This window comes from Amphiura filiformis, chromosome 8 (assembly GCF_039555335.1).
Source record: "Amphiura filiformis chromosome 8, Afil_fr2py, whole genome shotgun sequence".
In the NCBI taxonomy this organism is placed as follows: Eukaryota; Metazoa; Echinodermata; class Ophiuroidea; order Amphilepidida; family Amphiuridae; genus Amphiura; species Amphiura filiformis.
In genome coordinates this window covers 58,051,830-58,078,186 of record NC_092635.1, presented here as the reverse complement: position 1 = coordinate 58,078,186, position 26,357 = coordinate 58,051,830, and the positions used below count along the sequence as shown (strand labels likewise).

The 26,357-nt window shown below is 35.8% G+C and overlaps 2 protein-coding genes across 4 annotated transcripts in view; both read left to right on the top strand.

Moving 5' to 3' along the window:
* The window catches only part of LOC140159280 (uncharacterized), a 70,085-nt gene that overhangs the window by 25,875 nt on the left and 17,853 nt on the right, over positions 1–26,357 (top strand). The window contains exons 18-26 of one of the 3 annotated variants that reach the window (XM_072182695.1): positions 12–266; positions 2,385–2,489; positions 3,110–3,349; positions 5,306–5,422; positions 6,081–6,314; positions 7,451–7,555; positions 7,936–8,187; positions 8,533–8,745; positions 10,051–13,250. In XM_072182695.1, the coding sequence (XP_072038796.1) occupies positions 12–266; positions 2,385–2,489; positions 3,110–3,349; positions 5,306–5,422; positions 6,081–6,314; positions 7,451–7,555; positions 7,936–8,187; positions 8,533–8,745; positions 10,051–10,067 (1,538 nt within the window). In that variant the 3' untranslated portion in view covers positions 10,068–13,250. Of the gene's footprint in view, positions 1–11; positions 267–2,384; positions 2,490–3,109; positions 3,350–5,305; positions 5,423–6,080; positions 6,315–7,450; positions 7,556–7,935; positions 8,188–8,532; positions 8,746–10,050; positions 13,251–26,357 lie in introns of those variants that run through there. The other 2 variants (XM_072182696.1, XM_072182697.1) reach the window with 2 other exon arrangements.
* The window catches only part of LOC140158402 (uncharacterized), a 27,540-nt gene continuing 14,907 nt past the window's right edge, over positions 13,725–26,357 (top strand). Inside the window, exons 1-9 of the mRNA XM_072181493.1 lie at positions 13,725–14,356; positions 17,626–17,796; positions 18,418–18,506; positions 19,443–19,587; positions 20,182–20,324; positions 20,578–20,904; positions 24,432–24,575; positions 24,806–24,959; positions 25,979–26,089. Of these exons, the coding sequence (XP_072037594.1) occupies positions 14,269–14,356; positions 17,626–17,796; positions 18,418–18,506; positions 19,443–19,587; positions 20,182–20,324; positions 20,578–20,904; positions 24,432–24,575; positions 24,806–24,959; positions 25,979–26,089 (1,372 nt within the window). The 5' untranslated portion in view covers positions 13,725–14,268. The remainder of the gene's footprint in view (positions 14,357–17,625; positions 17,797–18,417; positions 18,507–19,442; positions 19,588–20,181; positions 20,325–20,577; positions 20,905–24,431; positions 24,576–24,805; positions 24,960–25,978; positions 26,090–26,357) is intronic.

The window sequence follows — 26,357 nt, the reverse complement described above, 5'->3', positions numbered from 1 at the left end:
AACCAAAAAAGGTCTTTCAACTCGAGATGTTACTAACGGAGCAATTGCCACTCCAAGCAATGACTACGGTACTGCATTTAACGAACTTGTCGAGTTTCCATCAGGAATAACCAATATTAACTGGGTAACACAAATTGTTGATGACAATGATGCGGAAGGCGTCGAGTCCTTTGAGGTATTCTTGAGTGATGCATTTGGTTGTGACATTCAAGGAACAGGGACTGCCAGAGTGGATATTTATGACAACGAGGCTACCGATGGAAATGGTTAGTGTGGAATGATGTGATTTTTGTACTCAATAAAGTGAAAAATGTTGATAAGATAAAGGGCGTAGCATATTTTAAACCTCAGGGTCCATCGACAAAGAGCAGTGCGTGGCCCGTTTAATTTCCTTATTAGCCCTTAAATTCCATTTTCAATTTTGCTCTTGGCCCCTGAACCCCCGGGGCCCCTTGACTTCATTCGCCCTGTTTACCCGCTTGCTACGCCCCTGGATGCTAGGAATAATGTGGCGCTTGGAGTTAGTCGAAGTAGCGCACGAAGTAAATTTACTGTTTTTTTCACATACATTTTTAACAAAAAGGGAGAAAATACCACATCTGAGCCTTTAGAAAGCCCTAAAATCTCAGAGCGTCCGGGAGCACTGCCCCCTGGACCCCCGCGGCCGGGGCTTTCACATTTGACCCCTTCAGGGGCCATACGGCGGATCCCTGGATCCCACCCGCTATGCGTTTGGTTGCGCACGCGCTCCCTCACAAAATCCTCCCTTAACATGTTAGCACTTCATGATCACTAAACTTTCCAGGTTGGCACTTCAAATAAACTAAACATCTCAAAAAAGTAACTGACCCCCCTTAAATAATGGCCATTATTCAAAAACGGGCTATTGTGTTATAAATCTGTAAAATGTGTTGGAAGCAGAATTAATTTCTGCGCATTTTGACACCTCATTTGATACGATAGCCTACAAAACTATGGTCAATTTAATGTAGTGAGGTCCAGATTTGAAAGTTGCACTCAGATATCATTAGGCCCCCTACATACATTATCATTTTCAGTTTTAAACTCACGTGATTTAATGGTTTTTACAAATGGTTCTTGTAACTGTTGTTGTAATGTTCACTTTCATATCAGTAAATATGGGGTGTGGCTTCCTTCTGTCTGAATAACTGCCAAGCACCTCCGCCTCATACTGTTTACAAGACGTCTGATGCGTCCCTGGTTTATTGCTGCCCATTCCCGTTTCAAAATTTGTTCCAGTCCAATCAAAGTTGTTGTTGGCTTGATCCTCTTGTCTACCCGGTACTTTAAATGTCCCCACAAATGCTCCAACGGGTTCAGTTCTGGAGATTTGGCAGGCCATAACATACGATTGATGCCTTCATGTTCCAGAAACTGGTTGGTTATCCTAGCCCTATGTGGAGTTGCATTGTCGTCCATCAAGATGATGTCTCTTGTAACCTTGTTCAAAAGTAGAGATGTTACGAAGATGACCAGCCTAACCTGATATAACTTAACCGTGAAATGAAAACTTGGCGGGGCATTTAAAAATGTGTTAACTCTTCATGTTTCAACTAGGGATTAAGTGAATATTGACCAACGATAAGAATAATGACAATTGATATTGATTTTCCCGACATTTTGACCCCCAAATGCATGAAACAAAACGAACATTCCCATGAGAGCCGAGCAGATTTCCTTCCATTACACTGAATACATATCACTAGAATTTACTGCAACTTTCAAATCTTGGGTTACATTGATTTTAAGGGGGTACTACACCCCTGTGGTAAATTTGTGACTATTTTTGCATTTTCTCAAAAATAATAACACACTGGTAACAAAAGTTATGTATATTATAGGGGCAAGGAATCCAATTACTACACTGAAATTTCAGTGACTCAAGACAAGCGGTTCAGTATAGAAAACGAGGTACATTCTAGCGGTACCTTTAATTTCGTATCATAAATAACAAACCGCTTGTCTTGGGTCACTGAAATTCCAGTGTAGTAATTGGATTCCTTGCCCCTATAATATACATAACTTTTGTTACCACTGTGTTTTTAGTTTTTGAGAAAAATGCCAAAATAGACACAAATTTATCGAGGGGTGTAGTACCCCTTAAATGTATGCTGCGGCGTCAATATTTAACCAATTGTTACAAATGAGGTGTCAAAATGCGCAGAAATAAATACTGCTTCTAACGCAATTTACAGATTTGTAATACAATTATTTTGAATAATGGCCATTACTTAAGGGGGGTTAGTTACATTTTTTGAGATGTTTAGTTGAGAAGGCCTGTCTGACTTACATGGACTGCTATTTTATGACCATGTTAATTCAACAGCGTATCATCAAGTAATGATTTGCTTTCATTGTTATAGCTGTATTCCGTCTGAGCCGCAGTCAGTACGAGGTAAACGAGGATCAAGGCAGAGTAAACGTGGATGTCATACGATATGGTGATGTGGATGACACTGGTTTAGTTTGTAAGGTTTTTTTCCAATTATAGTTGTCGCATATAGTATAATTAGTCTCTGTTACAGACCGTGTCCCATTAATATCCATAGGCAGAGAAACTAGTGGACACTGCACAGTTGCACACTCACGGAAACCAAAAATAATTAAGATTAATAAATGCAATGAATATACTGCATAGTGGTGAGCAAACAATCTATGCCCTGTCCAGTTGGTGTTTAAAAACTTTGTTTTCCTGCAAGTATAAATTTGATAACACGTGTGCAATACCTAATCAGGTACTTCTGGTATTGTATTGCCTTAATATTTTGGGTAATTTAATATTAATCACATGTAAACTAAAGAACCACAAAAATAAAATGTATACATTTAATCATAATGTCGATGTTACGAAAGATACTATATTAATTTCACATCCTCGCATATTTTAATTGTGTTTCGCATTGTCTCGCATCCGGTGTACCTACTGTGAACTCAGGCAGTCCAGTGGTATAACGCATGACCGGTAATCATGAGGTCTTGGGTTCAAACCCCGCTCAGTCCTGATTTTTGCTTAGCAAACGGTATCATATGAAGTTTTTGATATTTTCACTTTCATATTTGTAATTATTTTTTATCATTTTATATCTAGATATACAAACTCTAAACATTGGCCAAGCTACACCAATCGCTGATTATACTCATGTTTCACCAACGCGTATATACTTTGATCCTGGTCAACAAAAGCGTAGCATACCGTTCACTATATTTGACGATGGCACCCCTGAAGGTTCCGAATCCTTCCGAGTTGAACTGCTCAATCCTCAAGGCGGAAGACTTGATCAGAATTCAGCAGCAATAGTCTTTATCAATGATGATGACCTTGACGGCGGTAAGATAAAACAAACATTGGTGATTTATAGTGCGGATTTATAGTACGTTGTAATAACCAAATCGGCATTAGGGACGCACCATTAGATATCAAGGGGGGGGGGGGCTGGGTAGTTGGGGTCGGGACAAATTTTTTTTTTTTAGTACCTCGGTGAAGCAAATTTTTTTAGCCCCTGGATGAAGCAATTTTTTTTTTCAACACCACGGAGAGACAATTTTTTTTTTTTTGCAATCGTAGAGTCCTATAATTTTCAACAATTTGTTTGTCGAGTTGTCAAATTTTGTCCATATTTTTGATCATTTTTACGTTTTGTAGCACCTAAATTTCGAGTGCCACAAAAACATCAATATTTTATGTGTAAAAACTTTCTTAAAGTATAATGAACGTCTTTTGGCGCGAAAAATTTTGGCATATTGAAGCTAAACTGGTGAAATATGGTATAAATGTACAATAAATGCACGAAAAAAAAAAAAAAATTGGGGTTTTTCAAATTAATTTTGTCAGAAACCCACATACATGCGTCAACATTGGTGATGATTGTATGGACCACCCCTAGCAAATATTGGCCCCCCGGGATCTACGCCTATGCTCTCAATCAGTCATGTGGCCCCGGCAATCACAGATTTCTATAATAATTTTGACATTGGGGTGGAATTTGGTGAAAATCTGTGAAGTAGAGCGAATCAAGTGTTTTCACTCACAGATCCGGCTCACATATTAATAACTTTTCACAATCAAATGCGCACAAAATACGTACCAGTTCGGAGCTAAAATAAATATTCTTGGTGAAAAAAGGAGCAAATTCGCGCGAAGCGCGAAAAATTTTGCAATATAAAAGCTATATGAGGTTAATTTTTCTTCACTAACTGTGACAAATTTTTTTTCACCCTTGACATCAAATCTTTTTTTTTCTGGTCCAATGTGGAGCAAATTTTTTTTTTTAGTCTGAGGTGGAGCAAATTTTTTTTTTGCTCAGATGGTGCGACAAAATTTTTTTTCAAAAACTACCCAGCCCCCCCTTGGTATCTAATGGTGCGTCCCTTACAATGCATTGTAGGACAGTTTTTGGAATTTTGGGACACTTTGCCCTCTGACCTATCGGGGAAAATGTTTGACTAGAGTGAATATTGTTGAAAAAAAGCAAGATTATTTTATGAATTAATTATTTAAAATATTGTCAATTATAATATTATTACAATAATAAATCAATGAATAATAATATTACAGCAATTTCCCCGATATGTCAGTCAGAGTTCAAAGTGTTTTACAACTGCTCTCCGGAATTTACAATACCAATTGGGCTTATTTATAGATTTTATATAGATGAACACTGTGCCTGTGCCAATCATTCCACCAACCGTTTTTAAACAAATTGCCGATAAGAACAACACACATTATACATCATATAGAATAATTATACAGTCATGAAAAGCCGAGTTTCGCACGGGTTATAACGGGTTATAACAATAAAGCAAGTAATTATCATTATCCAGAAGAACTTCAAGTAAACTCAATTGTTCACGAGAGACAACTAACGACACAACCGGGGCTCGAACATGTGTTTTCACGCACTTATCATTACTGAGCATATTTCGCATTTACCAAATATCAGCTGTTTGGCTCATTTGGCCTCATGAATATTATATGAGTTTATAAAATACAAGCTTAAAACTGTCCAAATTAGTCAATAAGCATATGTGCCTATTACCGAGTTGCAGGGACAAGAAAGAATTTTTACGGTAGTTTTTTAAACTTTTTTTTGTTTTTTCTTTTATAAATATTTGTGTTACAGATATTTGTAAATTTTAAGAATAAAATTGAAGTTAAACAAACTTTACTGAAAATTCGTTCTTGTTAGAGCACCTCGTTAATATGCTTATCAACGAATTTCTACGGTATGCTAGTTCAGTTCTGAGACGTACATAAAGCTTACAATTTTCAATGATTTGTTTTCAGCGTTACCAATGTCAATCTTTAATTTCAAGGATGCGAGTGTTGAAGTTGTAGAATCGGGTAGAGTGGTCAGAGTTGAAATTGTAAGAGGAAACTACCTTTTACATACTTCCGCCATCAGTAAGTATATTATTATTATTATTATCATCATCATCATCATCATTGAATCCACAGCCACGCATGGCCATTTTGTTCCGACCTGTTTAATAGTTTTGAGACGCATAATGAGCCGAGGGACATCCGACTAAGGCTACTGACAATAGCCTGGTAATTGACCTCTCTGTGTGTGAGTGAGCATGTATACGCCATGAGGTCATCTGCTTTTAGACTGCTTCCACGAGTGAGTGCAGCTAGCCTACGCCTACATATAAAATCAGAATTTTTGTCAGTTTTTGAGCTCTATACGCACGCTTCTTTCTCAATACGCAAGCTAACGACTATCATATCCTTTCAACACATATGTTCAAGTGCAAGGAAAAAATATGGCTTCTTTAGAATAAAAAAATTACGGGAGATATTCATCATTTTCTACCCCGGTATCCAAAGATTTATCGTCTGAATATCAAATCGTGCATAGATGTCGGTGTTTGCCATATTAGTAAAAAATGGATTGATTTACAAACACATTTTTCTTAGCCGAGATAAAAAAATAAATAGTTGAAGAAGTTGAGAAAGTGACTGATTAACCGTTACAATACATTAGCTGCAAACGAAAACGATTAGTTTCAAAGCTTTTCATTTAAAGAATGTATAACTACTGTTCCGCATTTCCCCAAAGCTGTTTCATCAGAACCATCTACATATAACAGAGCTACCGATTCTGACTACGAAGAGGTGTCTTCCAGGCGTATCGAATTCCTTCCCGGGATGAGAAGCTACACTTTGGAGATCCCAATTACAGATGATTCTATATATGAACCACGGGAAGCTTTCCGTTTGAAACTGTCTGAACCTGAACGAGGAGTCTTGGGCAATGTACCTCACACTGAAGTATATATCATTGATGATGATTGTAAGTATGGAAAAATTCATTACATTTTTTGAGTAGACTAATATGATATTTTGTCCGCACCATATAGTCGTGCGGAAGACTCATTTTATGCTCATTTATCTGTAAAGAAATGTCCTTAAGCACGTGAAATAGGGAAACAACAAAAAGCAAGCCTCCGAATCTCGCTGTAAAAGCTATGGAGCATAATTTCAACTGTCTCATTTGCATATCACGTCCTCTAAATCAGTTTAGTCAACATCTGGTTTGTCATGTAAATTCTGGTTCCAATCATAAGGGTGCACACTATGTCATCGTATGGACACATGCATAGGCACAAGTAAACAGATCCACTATAAATACATGATAAGTGAATTCAATTTCCTGACGTTCGGGTAAGGTTTAGCTTGTTTCGTATTCAAACAATATCTTCAAAACGGATTAAAAACAACTCGACAATGGTTGGTGATTTCTTCATTGATATTATTAGATTTAGTGTAATGACTGCAGTGTTATCTAAAATTGTCTTTAAACAGTATTTATTCTTATACTGCCTTGTAATTTGTATATGATCAGTGTTTTTTTTTTATTCCGTCTTGCAATCTCTATATTTTCATTGTGTGTTCTAACTTCTTATCCCGTCTTGTGATCTGTGTTATTTTCAGTGTGTGTTCTTACCCCGTCTTGTAATCTATATATCATCAGTGTATGTTTTTATCCCGTCGTGCAATCTCTATCAGTGTATGTTCTTATCCCGTCTTGCAATCTGTATATTTTCAGTGTATGTTCTTATCCCGTCTTGTAATCTGTATATTTGCAATGTATGTTCTTATCCTGTCTTATAATCTGAATATTTTTAATATATGTGTAGAAAATGGAAAGATATAACTCACCTCTCACCACGCGAGTGTCGACTGCAGACGAGAAGTTTCAATTTTGCAATTAAAAAAATATCAGAAGTTTCATGACCATATTGTAGAATCAGTACATATGCAGTAAAATGACTACAAACAAGCCTTGTATTGTATTTGGTTCAGTGGTTTTTAAGATAGCTCTTGATATTTTGAGAGAATAACTCAAAACTATTTCTGTTAAAGCCTATGGCCAGCAAGCAGAGCATTAAGTTGTAGTATTTATTGTGATTTTGGCATATTTTACAGCACTGTTTGCGCTTGGCAATGTTGAATACGAGATTTATGAAGACGCTCTAACTAACCCGATCTCGGTAGTTAGATCTGGGTATACTCAACGTCCAGCTTCAGTTCGTAAGTTGAAATTAACAATTTCTTTGAAAGATTTGATATTTTTATATTGATAAAAATGAGTTACGTCAAAGATACACTGATAATACGATAGAGATGAATTTAATTTCATTCACTACTATTGCTATTATAAATTCCTCAACAAAAGTTTGGAAAGTTTTTTCAAGCATCTATATTTTAGATTATTTGTGACATGTTCATATCGTCTTGCATATCAATGGATAGCTACGTTATTTTTCTTTACAATGACGCCATAATTATTTGAAACAATCCCCTTTTCACGGCTGAGTACACGTCTTGTGAATGTAGTGGGGTCTCAAACAGAATGTGCCAAAATTGACCATTTGTAACTACGTATTTTGTCTAATTAACGACAATATTAGGTATTCAGAGTGCCTTCCTCGCCAATGGAGCAGAAGTAGACGATTTTGAGGAAATCTATCAAACCTTAAATTTTCCTGCGGGACTTGCATATCTTTATGTTGATGTTCGCATACGCAATGATGCAAATAGAGAAGCAGATGAAGCGTTTGAACTGTCTTTGCTACTTCCTGTCAATGGATCTCTTGGTGATCCCAGCGTTGCGCAGGTGGTCATCATTGACGACGATATACGTGGACCAAAGCCTGCAGAAGGTTTGTTATTTTAGAGTAAATAGTCTATTGTATTCTCTCAACTACTTCATATGTTGAAATTTTGTTCATTTGGAGATTCATCTTTCTACTCTTAATTGATAATAATGTCTTTCCGCTGTGAGAGTTCCATGTATGAGAAAATCGTTCTTGAAATTAATAATAACAATAATAATGATAATACACAGGCTTTTATAACGCGCCATTTCAGGTATTCACGGCGCATATTAAAACAATAAACATTAGAAAACAACAACAATTACCAATTTTTCCGGGAATTTTTCAATTGAAAGCTGCATTATAGAATAGTGGTATTGAACCATAACCCCCTGCCTTTTGCTGATACAGGTACTTATACTACTGCAACCATCATCGGCATCGTGGGTGGTCTTGCAGGGGTCATTGTACTTATTGGTATCGTTGTACTGGTCGTCTGCTGCTTCTGGTTTGTGGCAAGAAATGCCCAAAGACGAGTCATAAAGCACCCCCCTGGCGTTGGACATGATGACTACGGACATCGTCATCGCCATCGACATCCACCAATAAAATATAGCAACAGAGGTAAATGACTATATACATACTTATTTCAACAACTCTTCCTATACACATTAACATTGTTAATTCCTAATTAATCGGGAGCTTTAACACGTTACTCGTGAGCGTAAAAATTCGCCATGCCTGGAATGGGTTTCTGTAAAAGATGTAATGCATCGAAACTGGTCAAAAGAAAAACAGAAATGGGTCCAAAATTGATGTTAACGGGTTTTTAAACTTAAAAGTTATTCAACAAACAACAATTATAGCACCAAAAGCAGTAAGTAAAAGAGGATTACGCAAATAATAAATTGGGTAATTATACGAGTATTGCGGATATTGGCCATCACTAAAGGTTACGGGCGTTTAATTACCCAATTAATTATTTGCGTAATCCTCTTTGACTGCTTTGGTGTTATAATTGTTGGTTGTTGAATAACTTAAACCCGTTTCCATCAATTTTGGACCCATTCCAGTTTTTCTTTTGACCCGTTTCGATGTATTACATCTTTTACAGACATCCTTTGGAGGTAACGGCTAAACATTGCTGTTTTATTCCGTAGTTTTATTGCTGATATCAACAGAGAAATCACCGATCTTCTTGTAAGGTTGTGCGACAATGACTAACTTACATTCTTCATGAAATAATCATGTAAATTAGACAATCTTGAGCTTGTTTTCGTTGCTGAAACTTAGGGATTCAATTATATTTCACCGTTGTTCATCATCATTTAACTTCGCTCTCGAAGTAAACCACGTAGACGACGTAGACGCATCGTTGTTAAGCGGTGATGAATAACGGTGAAACATGATTTAATCCCGAAATGTACATGTATATCACGCAAATTATCAATATGATTACCCAGCAAACACAAAAATGTTCTTAAAATGTTTATTCAAAATGTTTTAATAACATTCAAATGTCGGGTAGTACATAAAGATTATGAATACATCTTTAAAACGTTATTTGTAACTTATTTTGGGCAAACATTTTTGCAAAATACTTTGGCAACAGTTAACGAAGATTCTGTTAGAATATTTTGCATAACGTTTTCAAAATGTTTTATGAATATTATTAAAACGTTTTTATACCCTTTATATAGCCCGACATTTAAACCTTTTCTGTAAAACGTGTCTTTGCTGCTCATTTAATTCAATTATTGTATTTGTAAATGTAATTTTATTATTCGCATCTGAAAAATCTCTGTGACTCCATTTTGTTTATTCACTTTGACTTATATTTTATCCATTCATTAATTTCATTTAACTGTAATTTCTTTATTTTATTTTATTTTATTTTATTTTATGGTTTTGTTTTTCATTTTCTTTCAGCATACGAAGGATACTAAAGGACACAATACTGAAATATTGGCAGTCACCTTTGCCCCCATTCTATTTTCTAGTAACTTAAGGCACCACGTTAAATTTGGTCCTATAGAACTACCGGTGCCCGGTTAGGTACCGATGACACTTAACATCGCTCCCTGGAGATATAATAAATTGTATCAAGCATAACAACTAAGAGTTGCATAGCGTTATTGTTTTTTATTTAAATAAAAAACAAATGCACTGTACAAATATTCAGGGCACGATAAAAAGTGTCATCGGTACCTCTCTTCGGGCATCGATAGCGCTATAGGACCAAACAAAAAAATGTTGTGCCTAAGTAACTGGTATTGTAGTTTTACAAAATGTAAGGACAATTTATGAGGGTCATCCGAACCAAGACATCCAGAGGAATCATAAATATTATAATCATCCTGATTATTGGTATCTTTACAAATATTTTGACCCACAGAAATTTTACTTAATCTGCAAATTTTTGATGGCAATCAAGTTAGGTAGGTGGGTGGGTGGGTGTGTAGGTTGTGTGCCGAACTGGGGTGTCTGTCTGTCTGTATGTATGTATGAGTAAAATGTTGTTAATACGCTCCTGTTTTGCAGTTGAGCACTTTCTGACTATCTCCAATAGACAGACTGACTCTGAATAGACTTTGGCTGTGTTGACACCATGGAATGTATATTCTTTCACATCCCCAAGTGATGGTAGTCCACCCAAAGCATTTCATCGTGTCGTCTGACGATTGCCTTTTAGGCATGAAACTCAGAGTAACGACTACCTATTCTGGAAGGTCTGTTCTTTGAATTTTTATACGCTCTCCCTTTTGGGATTGAGCACTTTATTCAAAAGATAGTCTAACTTGAGTAAAATGTTATGTATGTATGTATGTATGTAAAATAGATCATTCATCAAAAACTCATGCATTAAATGTGATGCGATCAAGCAAAATCAGTCGGAACTTGAAAATATTAAATTTTCAGTTTCTTGTAGGGTAGTAAAAAGCATTTAAGCTGGATTTTGCAGAAAACCCCATTGAAATTGAACAACCAGTTCCAAAGATATGAGCAAATGAAGAGTTTCCAAAACAACAGGCAACAAAAGAAAATATTTCCTTTCTTTGGCTATATCTCACAATTAATATTTCCGAGTTCCGACTGATTTTGCTTGATCGCATCACAAATAGGAACGATGTAGGTCGTAACTCTTTAAGAAATTTTATTTGTACATAATATCTTGATTACGGTTAATGGTCTATAATAATATGAGTGTCGAATTTAAACATTTTTTCACACGAGGGTAAGCTGTGGTAATTCATATTTTATAATCATTCAGTACTATGTAATATGCAATTTATTTAATAGTTCTATTTTTGTAATACATTTTACCATATTAACCAACAAACAACCGAACAACAATAAACAACCCATTAGATAACCCATTCTTTTAGATACTCTGTTGCGAATTGGCAATTCCTGCAAAGCAAACAGAAAAAACCCTTTAAAACGTTATAAACGTGTGCGTGTTATAAACGCGTTTTGGTTTAAACCAAAACGTTTTAATAACATTTAAATGTCAGGTTATATAAAAGCCATGAAACATTTAAAAACGTTTTCTATGAAAAATCCCGTTACAACAACACTTTATAAATGTTGTAAAATGTTATTGTAAAACATTTTTGGCAAATAGTTTTACAAAATGTTTTAATTGTCCTGCAAGAGTTTTCAAAAATGTTTTTTGGAATGTTATTAAAACGTGTTAACCCATTATATAACCAGAAATTTAAAACGTTTGATGTTTGCTGGGGTATTCCTGAAGTGACACATTTATTTTTTACTTTGTTTTGCAATGATATTTTTTTTTCTGCATAAAATGAATAAATATTTACTCATAATAATATTTTTTTTGCCTTAGTAGCAGCAAATGAAGTAGAAATAGTAGCAAAAATTGTAGTTTTGAATAAATAAAGTGAGTGGTAAAATTTGCCAGCTTGATTTATTATTAGAGATGTCACAGTTTCTGCCCACATGTCCGCAAGCATAGTAGTGATTTGAAAATCGCGCGTCATACGAGATGGACGTTATGACGGCATAGTCAAGAAGTGGAGATAACAATTATTGCTTGTGCTCATGACAAAGTATGATGACCAGGTTGGTCAAAAGTACGTTGCCGTATTATTATGACATAAATATTTATATCCATACTAAATGTCTAACATGCGAGAATGCAAGTACGCATCATGAAATTATAAAGCATGTCTTTCTTTTATCTTAGGTGTTACTTAAATGTGTGATTTGCATAAAGGATAGATTCCTATTTAAATATTAGTTTTCACTGATCACATTGTCTATTTTTAATTGCGAGCCAGACAAATGAGGTATAACGAAGAAAATTGCGATTTCATTCCAGCGCCAACAATGCGTGTATTAGCTCTCCGATCGTATTACATTTATTTTTGCGCGGAGCTGGTGGTGATGTTTTTGAGGATTTGTATTATTTCATGGTTGGGGACCTGGGGGGGCATATGATAAATCCCAGATTCAATCTATACGATAATTTGATCTCTCTGAAAAGATGCTTTTCTTAAATTTCCTCTCATGACAACGATTGTAAGATGGGATATAATGCTGTGCATGTCTGAATAGGTCAAGTAACAAAAATAATGTGTATCTTTTGGTGAGGGGTCCTTATTATTTTCACATGTTTTAAAAATCCTTTCAAAGATGGCTGCCAAGTTTAAGACGGTCACCACATCATATTTTAAGATGGTTTAATGGTGCTGTGTAATGTATAATTATGATACTATTATTGAAGACCGAATTAAAAAGACTGCGGTAGTTTGCGTCTGACGCCAGGGCAAAGGCGCGACGTGATTGGTTGCTGATCTGCGCTGCACAGCATTTTTGGTCCGGTTGATAGGATGTCATACCCAAATTAGTCTTTTAATTCGGTCTTCAATTATAAATAATGCCAAGGCTACGTGTTGTAATTGCGAAATTGAGATACAATAGTGTAACATTTTCTGAGGAGGACCCCCTATTATTAATTTTTTTAAATTATTTTTACACCATTGTATTGTACTTTAATTAACTCGCATACCATGCAAAAAATCAAGGTCTTTGGGCTTAGGTGCTGCATTTGTGACAAACACCGGAGATTGTTAATAAAATGACGGAACACATTGTTTAATTCATGTGATCGAAATTATTGATCTTTTCTTCTTCCTGCTTCTTATCCTCAAACAAGTTAAGATATGATGGTTCAAAAACAGAGCAAGTATCATGAACAGCTGAATTAAATTAAGCTTCCGTCCGTTTGGTAGGGCTGTGATATATGAAAGCCTTAATGTATCATTTTGGTAAAATTTTTATTCTTTGCCAAATATTTATAAAATACTGTTAACTGTTGGAAAAGGTTTCGGGTCATTATAAAATAATAAACCAAACTAACTAGGCAAAAATAATGAAAGAAGACTCACCAGCTTAGTTGCTTAAGTGTGATGTCCTATGGGGGATTTGGTTGATTCCAATTAGGTGTAAGTTGGGACATGATTAAACATTACAAATATGCCAAGCCAAGGTTTGAAAAAAATACACCTCATTTTAAAAGATCGTATATTATCTTTCTAAGGCTAAGGGTCCTCGGAAGAAGTATTTGGTTCCGAAAAAATGATAAATTTTTGGGTTTTGTATGGTCTCTGCAGTAATGTACACCCCCACACCAACACGTGACCGGCAAACGATGACAATTGGACATATCTAACTGAGGACCTTGTACGCCTGAAACTAATTTAGGCCCACTCCGTGGACACCCTTACAGGTTTAATCTAATCGAGACCTGATCCTATTGGTAAACGAGATATGGTTTTATATGCACTTTTACGTTGTTTGTATAACCTCGAGTGATGAAGGAATCGTGGACGTCCACTGTTGGTGGGTGCCACTGTTATTGATATATATTTTCGGGTATATCTTCTCGTTTGCCTTGGTGTTTGTGTTTACTAATTCCACACACACCCACACCTCGACCTCTTTTTTTGATAATAATTTTATTTAAAAAAAATTATTCATGTATGAAACTATCCTGACCCGGCCTTTCATCGGTGTTCAGCTTCAGTAGTCACACATAAATAGTCAGCATATTCCAGTCTAGGTTCAAGTTCAGTGTGAACGCCAATTTAACTGGACAAACATGATATTCGTGGATGGAATATGATCATTTTTGGAACAACCATGAAAGCAATTCTAGCTTTTGTGGTTCTCCTAGGAGTTTATGTGGATATATCGATAGCTGTAACAAGTAAGTTTAAGTAGGTTTATTTACTGATTTTATCGTAGAATCTGTCTGTACATGATACTGTACATGCAACCTCATTTTCAGTGCGCACTGGTACAATTATTTCTATCCTTAAAAAGAAGGACAAAACAGGACGCAAACTATGGGATTTACATATTTTGCCATAATGCGTAAATTAATGTTATGAATGAATCTTTATTTCCATAGTAAAAACAACAAGATACAATGAAATGACATAATACCTTATAGAACTCCATGTTATACAGCCAAAGGAGCCAGTGGGATTTTATCATTTATTTCTATCATTTTACCTTGTTATTTCGGCTTAAGGGATGGGGTATGAACGTTTGGACAGTATTTATTGTGGGACATTAGAGCACATCAGACATATCAAATTACATTCTGAATACGCAGAATGTCCTTCTGATATCAAATAATTTTGATTTTTGAAATTCGCAATGTAATACACATTTTATGGCAAATGATTAAAAATTGATATTTTTGATATTTAACAGTACTCGAAGTAAACTTTATAAATCTGATGATTTATACTTAAAGTGTATGTAGGTGGGATGAAAAGCCGACGATCAATTGAAAATTTTGACCTTTTCGTATTGCAGATATGGATTTTTCCCCAAAACACCAAAAAAAAAAATTGTCTTTTTGGGAAAAAATCCATATCTTCAATATGAATGGTCAAAATTTTCAATTGATCGTCGGCTTTTCCTCCCAGCTACATACACTTTAAGAATATATCATTAGATTTATAAAATTTACTTCGAGGACTGTTAAATATCAAAATGTGAAAAATATCAAATTTTAATAATTTGTCATAAAATTTGATTTGTATCGTGAATTTCAAAAATGAAAATTATTTGATATCAGAAAGACATTCTTCGTATTCAGAATGCAATTCGATATGTCTGATGTGCTCTCATGTCCCATAAAAAATACTGCCGGAACGCTCATTTCAGATCCCTTAAGTTCACAAACTAAAAAATGTCTGCTAAATGACCGACGCCTACCACTGGGCAGTTCGATTTGCAATCCACTATAAAAGACATGACCTTATTCTTGCACACAGGGAGTCTGAATGGGTGACTCCATTTGAAATCTTCACCCCCTGTGTGGGAGATTAAGGTCATGTCTACTACACGGGGTGTATGTATGTTAACTAGAGCAGCCCATTTATGCTAGTTCACTGACACGTGAAGTATATCCCAACAATAAATGCCACCAGATAATAGACTGTTTGCTCTTTACGGTTAACAACGCTAAATAATTTGTGCAACCGAGTATGGAGATATTAAGAATGACAAGTTTTACAAATACCCTTACGCAAAATTGTAGTGTATGCATGGCCTGGGCGACAGAGAAAAAAATGAAATGCCTGAGCACAGGGATCAAATTGTTATCAGGTTATGTTATCTCTGTGTGTTGGAGGACTCGATTAATTAAAGATTAAATAATAAAGAAATAAAAAAAAATAGTGTTATATTTTTCTGGAATCAGGATAGTTTTATGTCTAGACTTACACGACAAGTTTTCTTTAATAAATCTTGAGTGCGATATTGTTGTACTGGAAATAAATTTTTGGTGGTATATATCCCCAATAATCAGAATAGACTCAAATATATTCTCAAGTTTGCAATACGTACACCCTGTTTCATTCAAATAATTTCGTGACGAAACAGATGTCACACTTGCAACACTATCTAGGGATTGGTTTTATTTTGCTGCTCTTATTCACAATTTGTTCACACTCATACAGCTACAGGCTAAAAGGACACAAAATATATTTCCCAGAGAAATGAAAATGATTAACTCATTTTCCTTGTCACATGCAAACAAAAATATGGGTTTAATGATTGATAGAAGCTATTACAAGCTAAACAAAAACAACAACAGCAAACACAACAACAACAACAATAACAAAAATAAAAGACATAAACAACATAAAACGAATGATCTCGCATGTCAAGGGAGAAATATAATATTTTTACCATGCTTACTATTAAGGGATCCAAAATGAGCGTTTATTGCGTTTCGACAGTATTTTTTGTGGGACATGAGAGCACCTCAGACCTATCGAATTGCATTCTGAATACGAAGCATGTCTTTCTGATATCAAATAATTTTCATTTTTGAAAATCACAATATAATACAAATTTTATGACAAATTATAAAAATTTGATATTTTTCAATTTTTGATATATAACAGTCCTCGAAGTAAATTATATAAATCTAATGATATATTCTTAAAGTGTATGTAGCTGGGAGCAAAAGCCGACGGTCAATTGAACATTTTGATATTTCATATTGAAGATATGGATTTTTTCCCCAAAAGACCTATTTTTTTGGTGTTTTTGGAAAAAAATCCATATATTCAATACGAAAGGTCAAAATTTTCAATTGATCGTCGGCTTTTCATCCCACCTACATACACTTTAAGTATAAATCATCAGATTTATAAAGTTTACTTCGAGTACTGTTAAATATCAAAATATCAATTTTAATGATTTGCCATAAAATGTGTATTAAATTGCGAATTTAAAAAAAAATCAAAATTTTTTGATATCAGAAGGACATTCTTCGTATTCAGAATGTAATTCGTAATTCAATATGTCTGATGTGCTCTAATGTCCCACAATAAATACTGTCCAAACGTTCATACCCCTTTCCTTAAATGAATCAAACAGATTTATACGACTCGCACTAACCCCATCCACAATCTAAGCCAAGCTGGCGCAAGGGGCCCTTCGCGGACATACAAGCTTGACCACGATTAGCAATTTCGACCGCGTGCATCGTTTTGATTTGCAACTTTTGAAATAAAATATACTGGTATCAATCTTTGTCAATTTAGAGTCTTTGGTAGCAAAGTTGGTATCAAATTGGAGCTAACAAGATTCTGCACACGACCGTTGCAATCAAATTGTCATAACAAGATGAGGTTCTGGTGTAGGGCGGGCTACATAACTGCGAACTTTCTTTATTAGAGGTGTTTATTTCGTATCACTTGCGTCTTGACAATTCTATTTAGATGCTACAATATTTGCTCTAGCCATTTGGGTAATGAAAAAGGTCCAACTGATTCCAGTCTCTACAACACCACTACGGCAGTAGGTTAACTGTCCGTTTCTTGGAGAATTTGCATCTTCGAATGTTAAATATTTCATTACGGATTTGCCTTGCGAATCACTTTTGAACATTGAAAAAGTACATTTTGAATACCAGATTCTGAAGCTTATTCTGTTCTACTTGTTTTATAGCTGATGTTGGCGACTGTCCATCTGGCTGGCACTTCAATCCAGCAAATCAATATTGCTATTATATTGATGGTAATGCGGAGTTACAGTATGATGAAGCACGTGACAAATGCGTAGCAGATGGCGGATTCCTAACCAGCATTCTAAGCCAAGATGAGCAAGACTTCCTCAACGGTAGGTGTGTACATCTACAGTGACGACACCAGTATTTTATCCGGGGAATCAAAACTCGACTAAAATTGTCTAACAGTATGGGGACCATGCAGCCGAAAGTGATCTATATAACGGTTTCGTAGAACAGATGTTTGGATTAAATATGATAAATATCCATTTGGCATGCGTTCTGCACACCAAATATGAAGTTTCGACTCCATTTTGCTTTTAAAATGACAAAAATCCTTAAATAGCGTGACCGTTGCCTTGGAAACGGAATAGAACTCGCGGGTTACAAATTTGACAACATTGCAAAGGTTTCTCAAGACTCTTCTGAACATTTCGATATATGATGTCCATTTGCAACATCTGTCCAACGACGCGGAAATTTCATGGGGATGGCCTCTACACTGTAACATTTTGCATTTATGCGACAAATAACGAGATAATAATGGAATGCCACAGTACATCTGTTTTTGTTTTTATGATTTTCAAAGAATATTTAGGAGTAGAATTGGGATTAGGATTAAGATATAATGGTTAGGGTTAGGATTATGGTCGGTTGTTCCCTGGTGCAAACGTGGTACTATACAAAATCGAAGCACAGTTTTTGCTCAATGCATTTTTGTATTATATCCATAGGTCTAACATCATCCATTAATAAATTATTTTGGATTGGATTAACTGACAGAGCAACAGAAGGATCCTGGAGGTGGGAAGACGGATCACAGGTAAGTGAGCGAGCACACAAGTACGTTGTCTACAACTTAAGCTTGTACTGCCTGTATTGTAAAGTTAATAATTTTGTAAAAAGTTCTTTGCATATGAATTGGGGTAAGCATTCTCAATTTGATGCCGCAATGACACCATATTGTGATTTCAATACTCGCAATATTATTATGTTTTGACGGATCCAAGTGTGTGAAAATATTGGCTCCAACACATAATAATGATGTAATTGGAAGCTTTACGCCCAATATATATTGGTCTCGCTAATCTATCCAATTTTATATCAAACATTGGTCAAGAATGAATTTTCGTCAAAAAATGTCCTACAAACATGCGTCCTCCAACGGAAGTATTGCTGACAATGACTATTTTAAAGCAATAGGTTTCATATCTGTCAGAAAATGGTCATAAATACCAAAATACGAGCGCACAAATCATGTAGCTTTCGCCAACCATGCTAACCATCCTCGTAGTTTGTTAGTCCGCCCGGAGTAAACATGGTAAAGGTGGTTGGAACATTTTTGTCACTATTAAAAATGAGCGAAAAAGATGGACCCACAATTATGCCAAGTCATTTGTTGGCTTATAATAATTATTGAAGACTTGAGCGCAAGAAGTCCACTTGGCCCCTCAACATGTATACATTAAAGTTTTATAATGTTGAGGGGCCAAGTGGACTTACGGTCTTCTTGCGCTCAGGTCTTCAAAAAAAGTAGTTTGCGTCTGACGTCAAAGGGCAACGGCGCGGTGTGATTGGTTGCTAACCTGCGCAGCACTGCATTTTTGGTCAGGGTGACAGGACGTCAAACGCAAACTAGTCTTTTAATTCGGTCTTCAATAATTATAGTGCTTAAAAATTTGAGAGAGGGGGTTGCACCTTTAACGGCGCAGTAAGCACGAGTATATTAACATTAATTGCAATCTCTAATATATTTCAGTTTGCTTACACCAACTGGGAGGCCGCGACAACCCCAAGTGCCAGCAATCAAGACTGCGTACTTTTCTTAAATGGAGCTATTAATGGTCAGTGGAACCATGAGTTCTGTACAGCCCGAGAAGGGTATATCTGCAAACAGAAACCAGGTAGACTTATGATCAAAATTACGTTTACTTATAGTTTAAGTGGATTTAACATAAATTATGATGTATGTTAATTATACCAGAATCCCGGACCAGTGTATCCAAAAAAATCCAAAAGTACCACTTCTAAGGGACTGTGCATTTTTAATATGAGCCATGGGGGAGGTAAAGAGGGGGGGCATTTTTTTTTGGCTGGCTTTGAAAGGGGTGGATCAAGCCAAATATTGGCAGCCAAGAGGGAAGGAAAATTTAAAAAAAGGTGCTCTTCATTTACGAATCACATGTATAGTTATTTATTCCTTTCGGTGCACATTACGTCACATCGCATCAATTATACTACACATCCGCGGGTGCCGTACATTTCGCTTATCCTGCGCGTTGCCGTTGCCGTTGATAAAAATAGGAGTGTTTTTATTCTAAACACTTCGTGAAATAAGACGCAAAAGGGGGTGTTTTCAAATCTCAACGATGAGCATGAGTACCTGCGGATACACGGAGTGCCGGAACCGGGCTTAAACATTGGACTGATACCGTTACCCGGTCGTACTCTACATCTATAATAATATCTTAATATTTTCTTAATATTAATGAACGTAGTTCCAGAGCCGTTTTGTCCATTTGGTACCGACGTGATTGGGACCTTAGCTCTTTCTAGGGCAGTAACTGATGACGAGGAGTCGATTACGCTACCTGGTACATTTATGTTCTACGGGCAGAATTATGGAGGCTATAAATTATACGTAAGTTAGACAGTTAGTTGCGTTAATCAGCTGATATTGGTTGCATTTAAATAGACTAAAAATATTATTTTTACAAGAATTAGATGTCTCCAAAGTTGTTAGAACGTGTATATTATCTTGGTAATGTTTCGTGTCATGCCTTAGTTTTGCATTTAGTTTGTACATCCGTGCAAATAACGTTCATGGTTTCTTGGGCAGTTAAAATTTAACTTTCACATTATACTGTGTTTTGTTTTGTTTTGCATTTAAACAGATAAGTGAAAACGGCGTTCTATCATTTTATCCCAGCTCTACCAACTCGCCTACTGCTACAAAGCCATACATTCAAACCAATTTCCCCACTACAACTGCACCGTTGATTGCACCATTCTGGAGTGACATCTATACATCAGATGCAGTAGGCCTCGTAAGTTATCGAAGGGTGACACAACCAGCACCACCTGAATACCAGGACTTCTTTGATAAGATTAATGACATGGCCTGTCAAGTGCGATCTGATTCTGGATTTGTAGCGGACTGGGTCTTGGTCGCCACTTGGCATCGAGTTGCCTTTGGAAATTCGGCGGCTGGATGTGACGTGGTAAGCATTACGATATGGCACCCATGACTATAGCCGAAAAAGGGTTTCAAGCTAGTAAAGACCATACAGTGGCCAAAACATTTTTCCAGCATGGCAGCTACTACGAGCCGTCAACATTTCAACACCATTGGCTCATGTTAACTTTCTGGACTGATCAATGTCAAAAACTGATTCCATAATTCACCGTAGAACTATTTTCTAATTCAGGCCTCACACATCACCCGTGTATGCATGCAACTGGGGGGGGGCACTTCAATATGAAATGGATATAGGGATGATACTTTCACAGTAAGGGGCATTCGGTGGGCGCAAAAATCTAAAATAAATATGTGGTCATTGGGTAAGAGTATGATTTTTGACATTTGGTGAGAGCAAAATGTACACAATAGAGAGATTGCGAAAGTTAGGTGAAACGTGAAACGGGAACGCCAACCGCATGCTACATTAGTCGAAAATTAGTTAGTATGTCCTCTAGAGGGTGAAATCCATTGTGAATTGGTCAGTCGTAGAATTCCCGTAAGGCGGTCACGTTGTGGTTGGTAGCAAATATTGACGTTCCAGAATGACAAAAAGGGCATTACAAAATGCAGAAAAATGTTATGTTTGTCGTGTTATGAAGCGAATCAAAGTATCCAAATAGAACAAGTAGAGTCCGACATGTAATAAAATTCATTTTGGGGTTTACAATTTGACCTAGTATAGACAAGAAGAAATGAATAAATTTCGATTTTTTTCCGACTCGAATTCGAACGGGCAGATTGCCTATTCATTTGTGTGTGGAGAATGCCGTCCAAAAATCATCTTGCGAAAAGGCGTTTTAGTCAAGATCGTGTCGTCTTACGGCATAATGCGGTATGAATTGTTTGCTTTGGACGGGTAACAGAAGTTCGTGCAACGTCATTCTTCGCTATTGCTATTTTGTTGCGTTAAACAGCTGCCAAAGCGTTTTGCTTATGGATACTATTCAGCAAACACCAAAATGTTTTTAAAACATGATAATGCATGTGTTTTTGGTTTTAGTTAAAACATTTTGATAACATATCAATGTCGGTTTATATAAAAATCATGAAAACTCTTTTTTTTAAACGTGTTGTACTGACAAAAATAATACAACAACATTTTAAACCAAAAATTGAAATGCTATAGTAAAATATCATTTGGCAAACATTTTGTGTACTAAAGTCTTAAGACTTAAAACTTGCAGCATGTTTTGAACAAAATGTTTTTTGAATGTTATTAAAACTTTTTATACCCTTGACCATCACATACCCTTTAACCCGATATTTAACGTTTTCTGTAATATATTTTGTGTTTGCTGGGTAGTAATCGAACTAGGCATATTAAATTATCATTTTGCTTTTAAAAGTAAACAGGGTACTATTTACATGATAATGGGGTTTGTTTCTTGTTGTTCGAATAATATACACCATGGCGAATTCCAAGGCATCCAACACCAAACACTGTTTAGGTTATTTAGACAAATAGCATACATGTGTGAACAATACGCGGATTAGGGTTTCTCTACCAGAAGTCAAATTGTGCCGAAATTCCTTCCCATAATGCAATAATCGTTTTGCATAACAATAGATACAGTTCGGAGGTTAATCAATATTCTTTGTTATGCAATAAGCATATTGCATTGTGGGAAGGAATTTCGGCACAAATTGACTTCCGGTAGAGAAACCCTAAATCCGCGTATTGGCATACTCATTTTATAATAGCCCGCATAACTCATAATCATATCGCTAATCTGGCCTGAATGCTTAGAGCAATAGATACAGCCAGTCGTATTTGCATATCAATACCGAGTAAAGTGGGTTCGATGTGGTTCGATGCACCCACGGAAAATCAATGGGTGCTTCCTATAGATGAGTTGACCTCAATGTTTATCAACAAAGGCAAGGGACCGGTATATCTTTATGCTTGAGTAAACCCCTTGCAACCACTACACTGTTCAATAGTCTTATTGTGATGTGGCGGGAATTTTAAAAACACGAGCCCTGAACAAAATATGATGCGCTCGCGTACTGCCAGGCAAAACACAATGGAAATTGTGATGACTAATATGGGGTGAGAGACGAACCGTTTAGACCTAAAATAGCAGGGCATTAGAAATTACTTATAATGGAATCTTTGGGAGAGCGTCAGCCTCGAAAATTGAATTTTTAAACGTCTAAATGACTTCAAATGTCTTTGTTATTTCAAAAGAAGCAACAAAATCGGTGATAAATGCTTGTTGCTGTTGAAATAATACGGGGTCATTGGGTTGCAACGATCCTGAAAAGGGGGGTCTTAACTTGTTAACAGTCCTACATACTTTCATCTGCAAAGTGGGAGTGCCCCCTGGGGTATACAATTGAATACATGAATACAAAACCCACCCAAGTCCATGGGAAGTGATTTTGAGAGAAAAACCTGTGTATCATTTTAATTCCTTAAGTTAGATTTGCCTGGTCAATATGGTAAGTTTTACGTGCAAATGAGTGGATTAAACTGTATAAAGTATGAGATTAGCATTTCAGGGACTTTGTAGTGTTCATTTTAAATTTTGGACTTGGGTGGTTTTTTGAATCATATACAAAGACAACAACGTTGGAATGAGATTACCACTAGTAAGATAATACAAAATAAAGCACACAGGTATGTATACTGTTGATAAGCATTCTGTCATGTAATATAAACCACACACGTTCCTTTATTAAACCCATTTTTTTTTTCAAAAGTCACTCTCCAGCAATGAATGTGTTACAAGTCGACTTTTATACATACTGGATTTCAATCAATGTGTTGCAAGACTCAAATCACGGAATTGGGTGGTTCTTTCATACATGCTATTTCTCACATGCTCAATAGACACAGATGATGAATTTGAGTTGTTCTTTCATACATATGACAGGCCTATGTATAGCAACAATTTCCCATGCTTAACTCAATTTGGCCAACGTATGGACTTGGGTGGTTTTTGTATTCATATATTCAATTACCAATTGAATTCGATATCGCTAGTCTAGGAGCAAGGATGTTTGAAAAATGGTCGAGTTCAAAACCCATCCAACCAATGTGTGATACCATTTTCACCTTTTGTATGAAGATATACATAAGTTCCCAAAAAGACCTACAATTGTTAGGTCCTTTATGAAATTTAATGTATATCTTCAATACGAAATGTCAAAACTTTTAATTGATGGTCGGCTTTTCATCCCAGCTACATACACTTTGCTACATATCATTGGACTTATAAAGTTCGAGGACTGTTAATGTCAAAAACATCAACTTTGCCATGATATTTATATTATATATATCGATATTTATATTATATATATCAATACAAATAGAAAATCAAATCAAAATTATTTGATATCAGATGGCTATTCCTCATATTCGTATACGGTATATGTAAATTGGTGTATCTGATGTGCTCTCAGGTCCCACAAAAAACATCACTCTCCGATCCCTTTAAATACAAGAAACAAAAATATTTTGGATTGATTTAATTTATGTTCTATTATAATGTTGATACTTTTCAGGTAAATTCATTCCAAGCTATAATTACTCGCAATCAAGCTGCCACACAAACGTACGCTATATTTCAATATAATGGTATTGATTGGTCGAGTGGCACTGTAGATGGCGGTGACCCAGCCACTGGGCTTGGTGGTAAACCGGCTCACGTAAGTAACGTCAGTGAGTTTCTATAATTGCCCAGTTGCAGAAACGTTAGCCATGTATTCTATAAATAGGCAAGTCATTGATTTAGATTTACTTGAAAGAATAGTAACAAAAAACGGCCCGGATAACAAATTTTAAGAAACTTAAAAATATAAATTAAACCTGTGATTAACCTTTGTGTCGATAGTTTCCGATGATAAAAACATTGTTATCTATATTATCTGAATCATAGGTCGGGTTTAATAAAGGAGATGGAAGCAACAGCTACTATTTCCCAGAATTTTTTAGTGGTGATGACGTTATCACCTTAGACGAGGGAAGTAATGTAAACGTTAATGGGCGATGGGCGTTTAAAATTGATGGTGATGATATCGGTCACCCAGTAGGTGAGTCTTTGCTTGTTTTTTGTTGTTTCTGATTGCTTACTTGTTACAATAACATTGCAAAATTAATGTTTCAAACATCAGGCCCGTAGTACATGTACTGTATACAGGTCAGTGACAAATAAAACATGTTGTATTTTAAAAATGAAACGTTAACAGCTTGCTTCGACTATATTAATAAATACATATTTATAAATACGCACGTGACCACCTCCACGCTGGCATATCAGCTTGAAGACAGGAAGCACAGCGGGTGTCTTCCTGTACATTTTGAATGTAAAGGCGGTAAACGACACCAGAATGTGCAACACATTTTTCTATTTTGTTTTACTTTGTGATATTATTGTAAACGTTTCCGTCGATATTTATTTCCGTCTGCAAATTCTTTCAAAATTTTGTATAGTGGTCAATAGCATGGGAATCTGGTCACACTTGGTGGTCTTGCTATGTCGCGCCCATGGGTCACGTGTGTATTTATAAATACGTATTTATAAGTATAGTTGAAGCATACTGGTTAAAACATTAATATTGAGTGAATGACTAGATGATTTTGTCGTTGTTCAAATGACAATTCTTAGATCTAGAGAGCTATAATATTCCAGGCAATCTTATTGGCTTATCGTGGTATCTGATTTGTGTTATAATTCTACTCATTGCAAGCGTCAATCTTGCATGATTCTTGCATGAATGGCGCGGGCGGAACCGCACCGTACCATATGCTGAAAGAAACAGTGCATTGTGATAAAAAAAAACCCACTAAAAACCCATCAACTGCAAGTGCATTGATATTTGTTATTTGAACGTCATTCATAAGCGTCATACATTAAAAAAAAATGTATTTGAATCTTTATTAGTCTTCGCCTTAATATGTAATCAAATGTGTATTAAATATGAGCGCGTAAATGGCCAAAATGGTGTGGCCGTACATGCACATTGAATGTATTCAAATTAAAATGTTTTATCAGTATTTAAAATTTAAGATTATGAAAATATTTATTTCAATAATTGTGAATCTTTTTTAGGATCATCGTATAACTTTATCACTGATAATTACACCCGATGGGAGCACGACGGATCTGTAGAAGTTTGTGTTGTACGTTCCGGTGGTTGTATTTCGGTAGCTGCAAACATAGGTAGGCTGATGTAATACTTAACTCTAACATTAAAAAAAATAAATATTGTTTAAAAATTGCTTAAAAGTGAAGGTTAAGTCATTCAAATTGTCATTTGGTATTTTTGAAATGAAAAATTTGGCAACCCCCCCCCCCCGAAAAATGACAGTATTGACGAAGATTCGGTTTTCTCAAATTTTTGAACTTTTTCTTTATTTTTAAAATATGGGTAAAAAAAGGTTCAAATTTGACTTTTTTTCTCAATTTTGACCAAAGTATATTTTTAAAA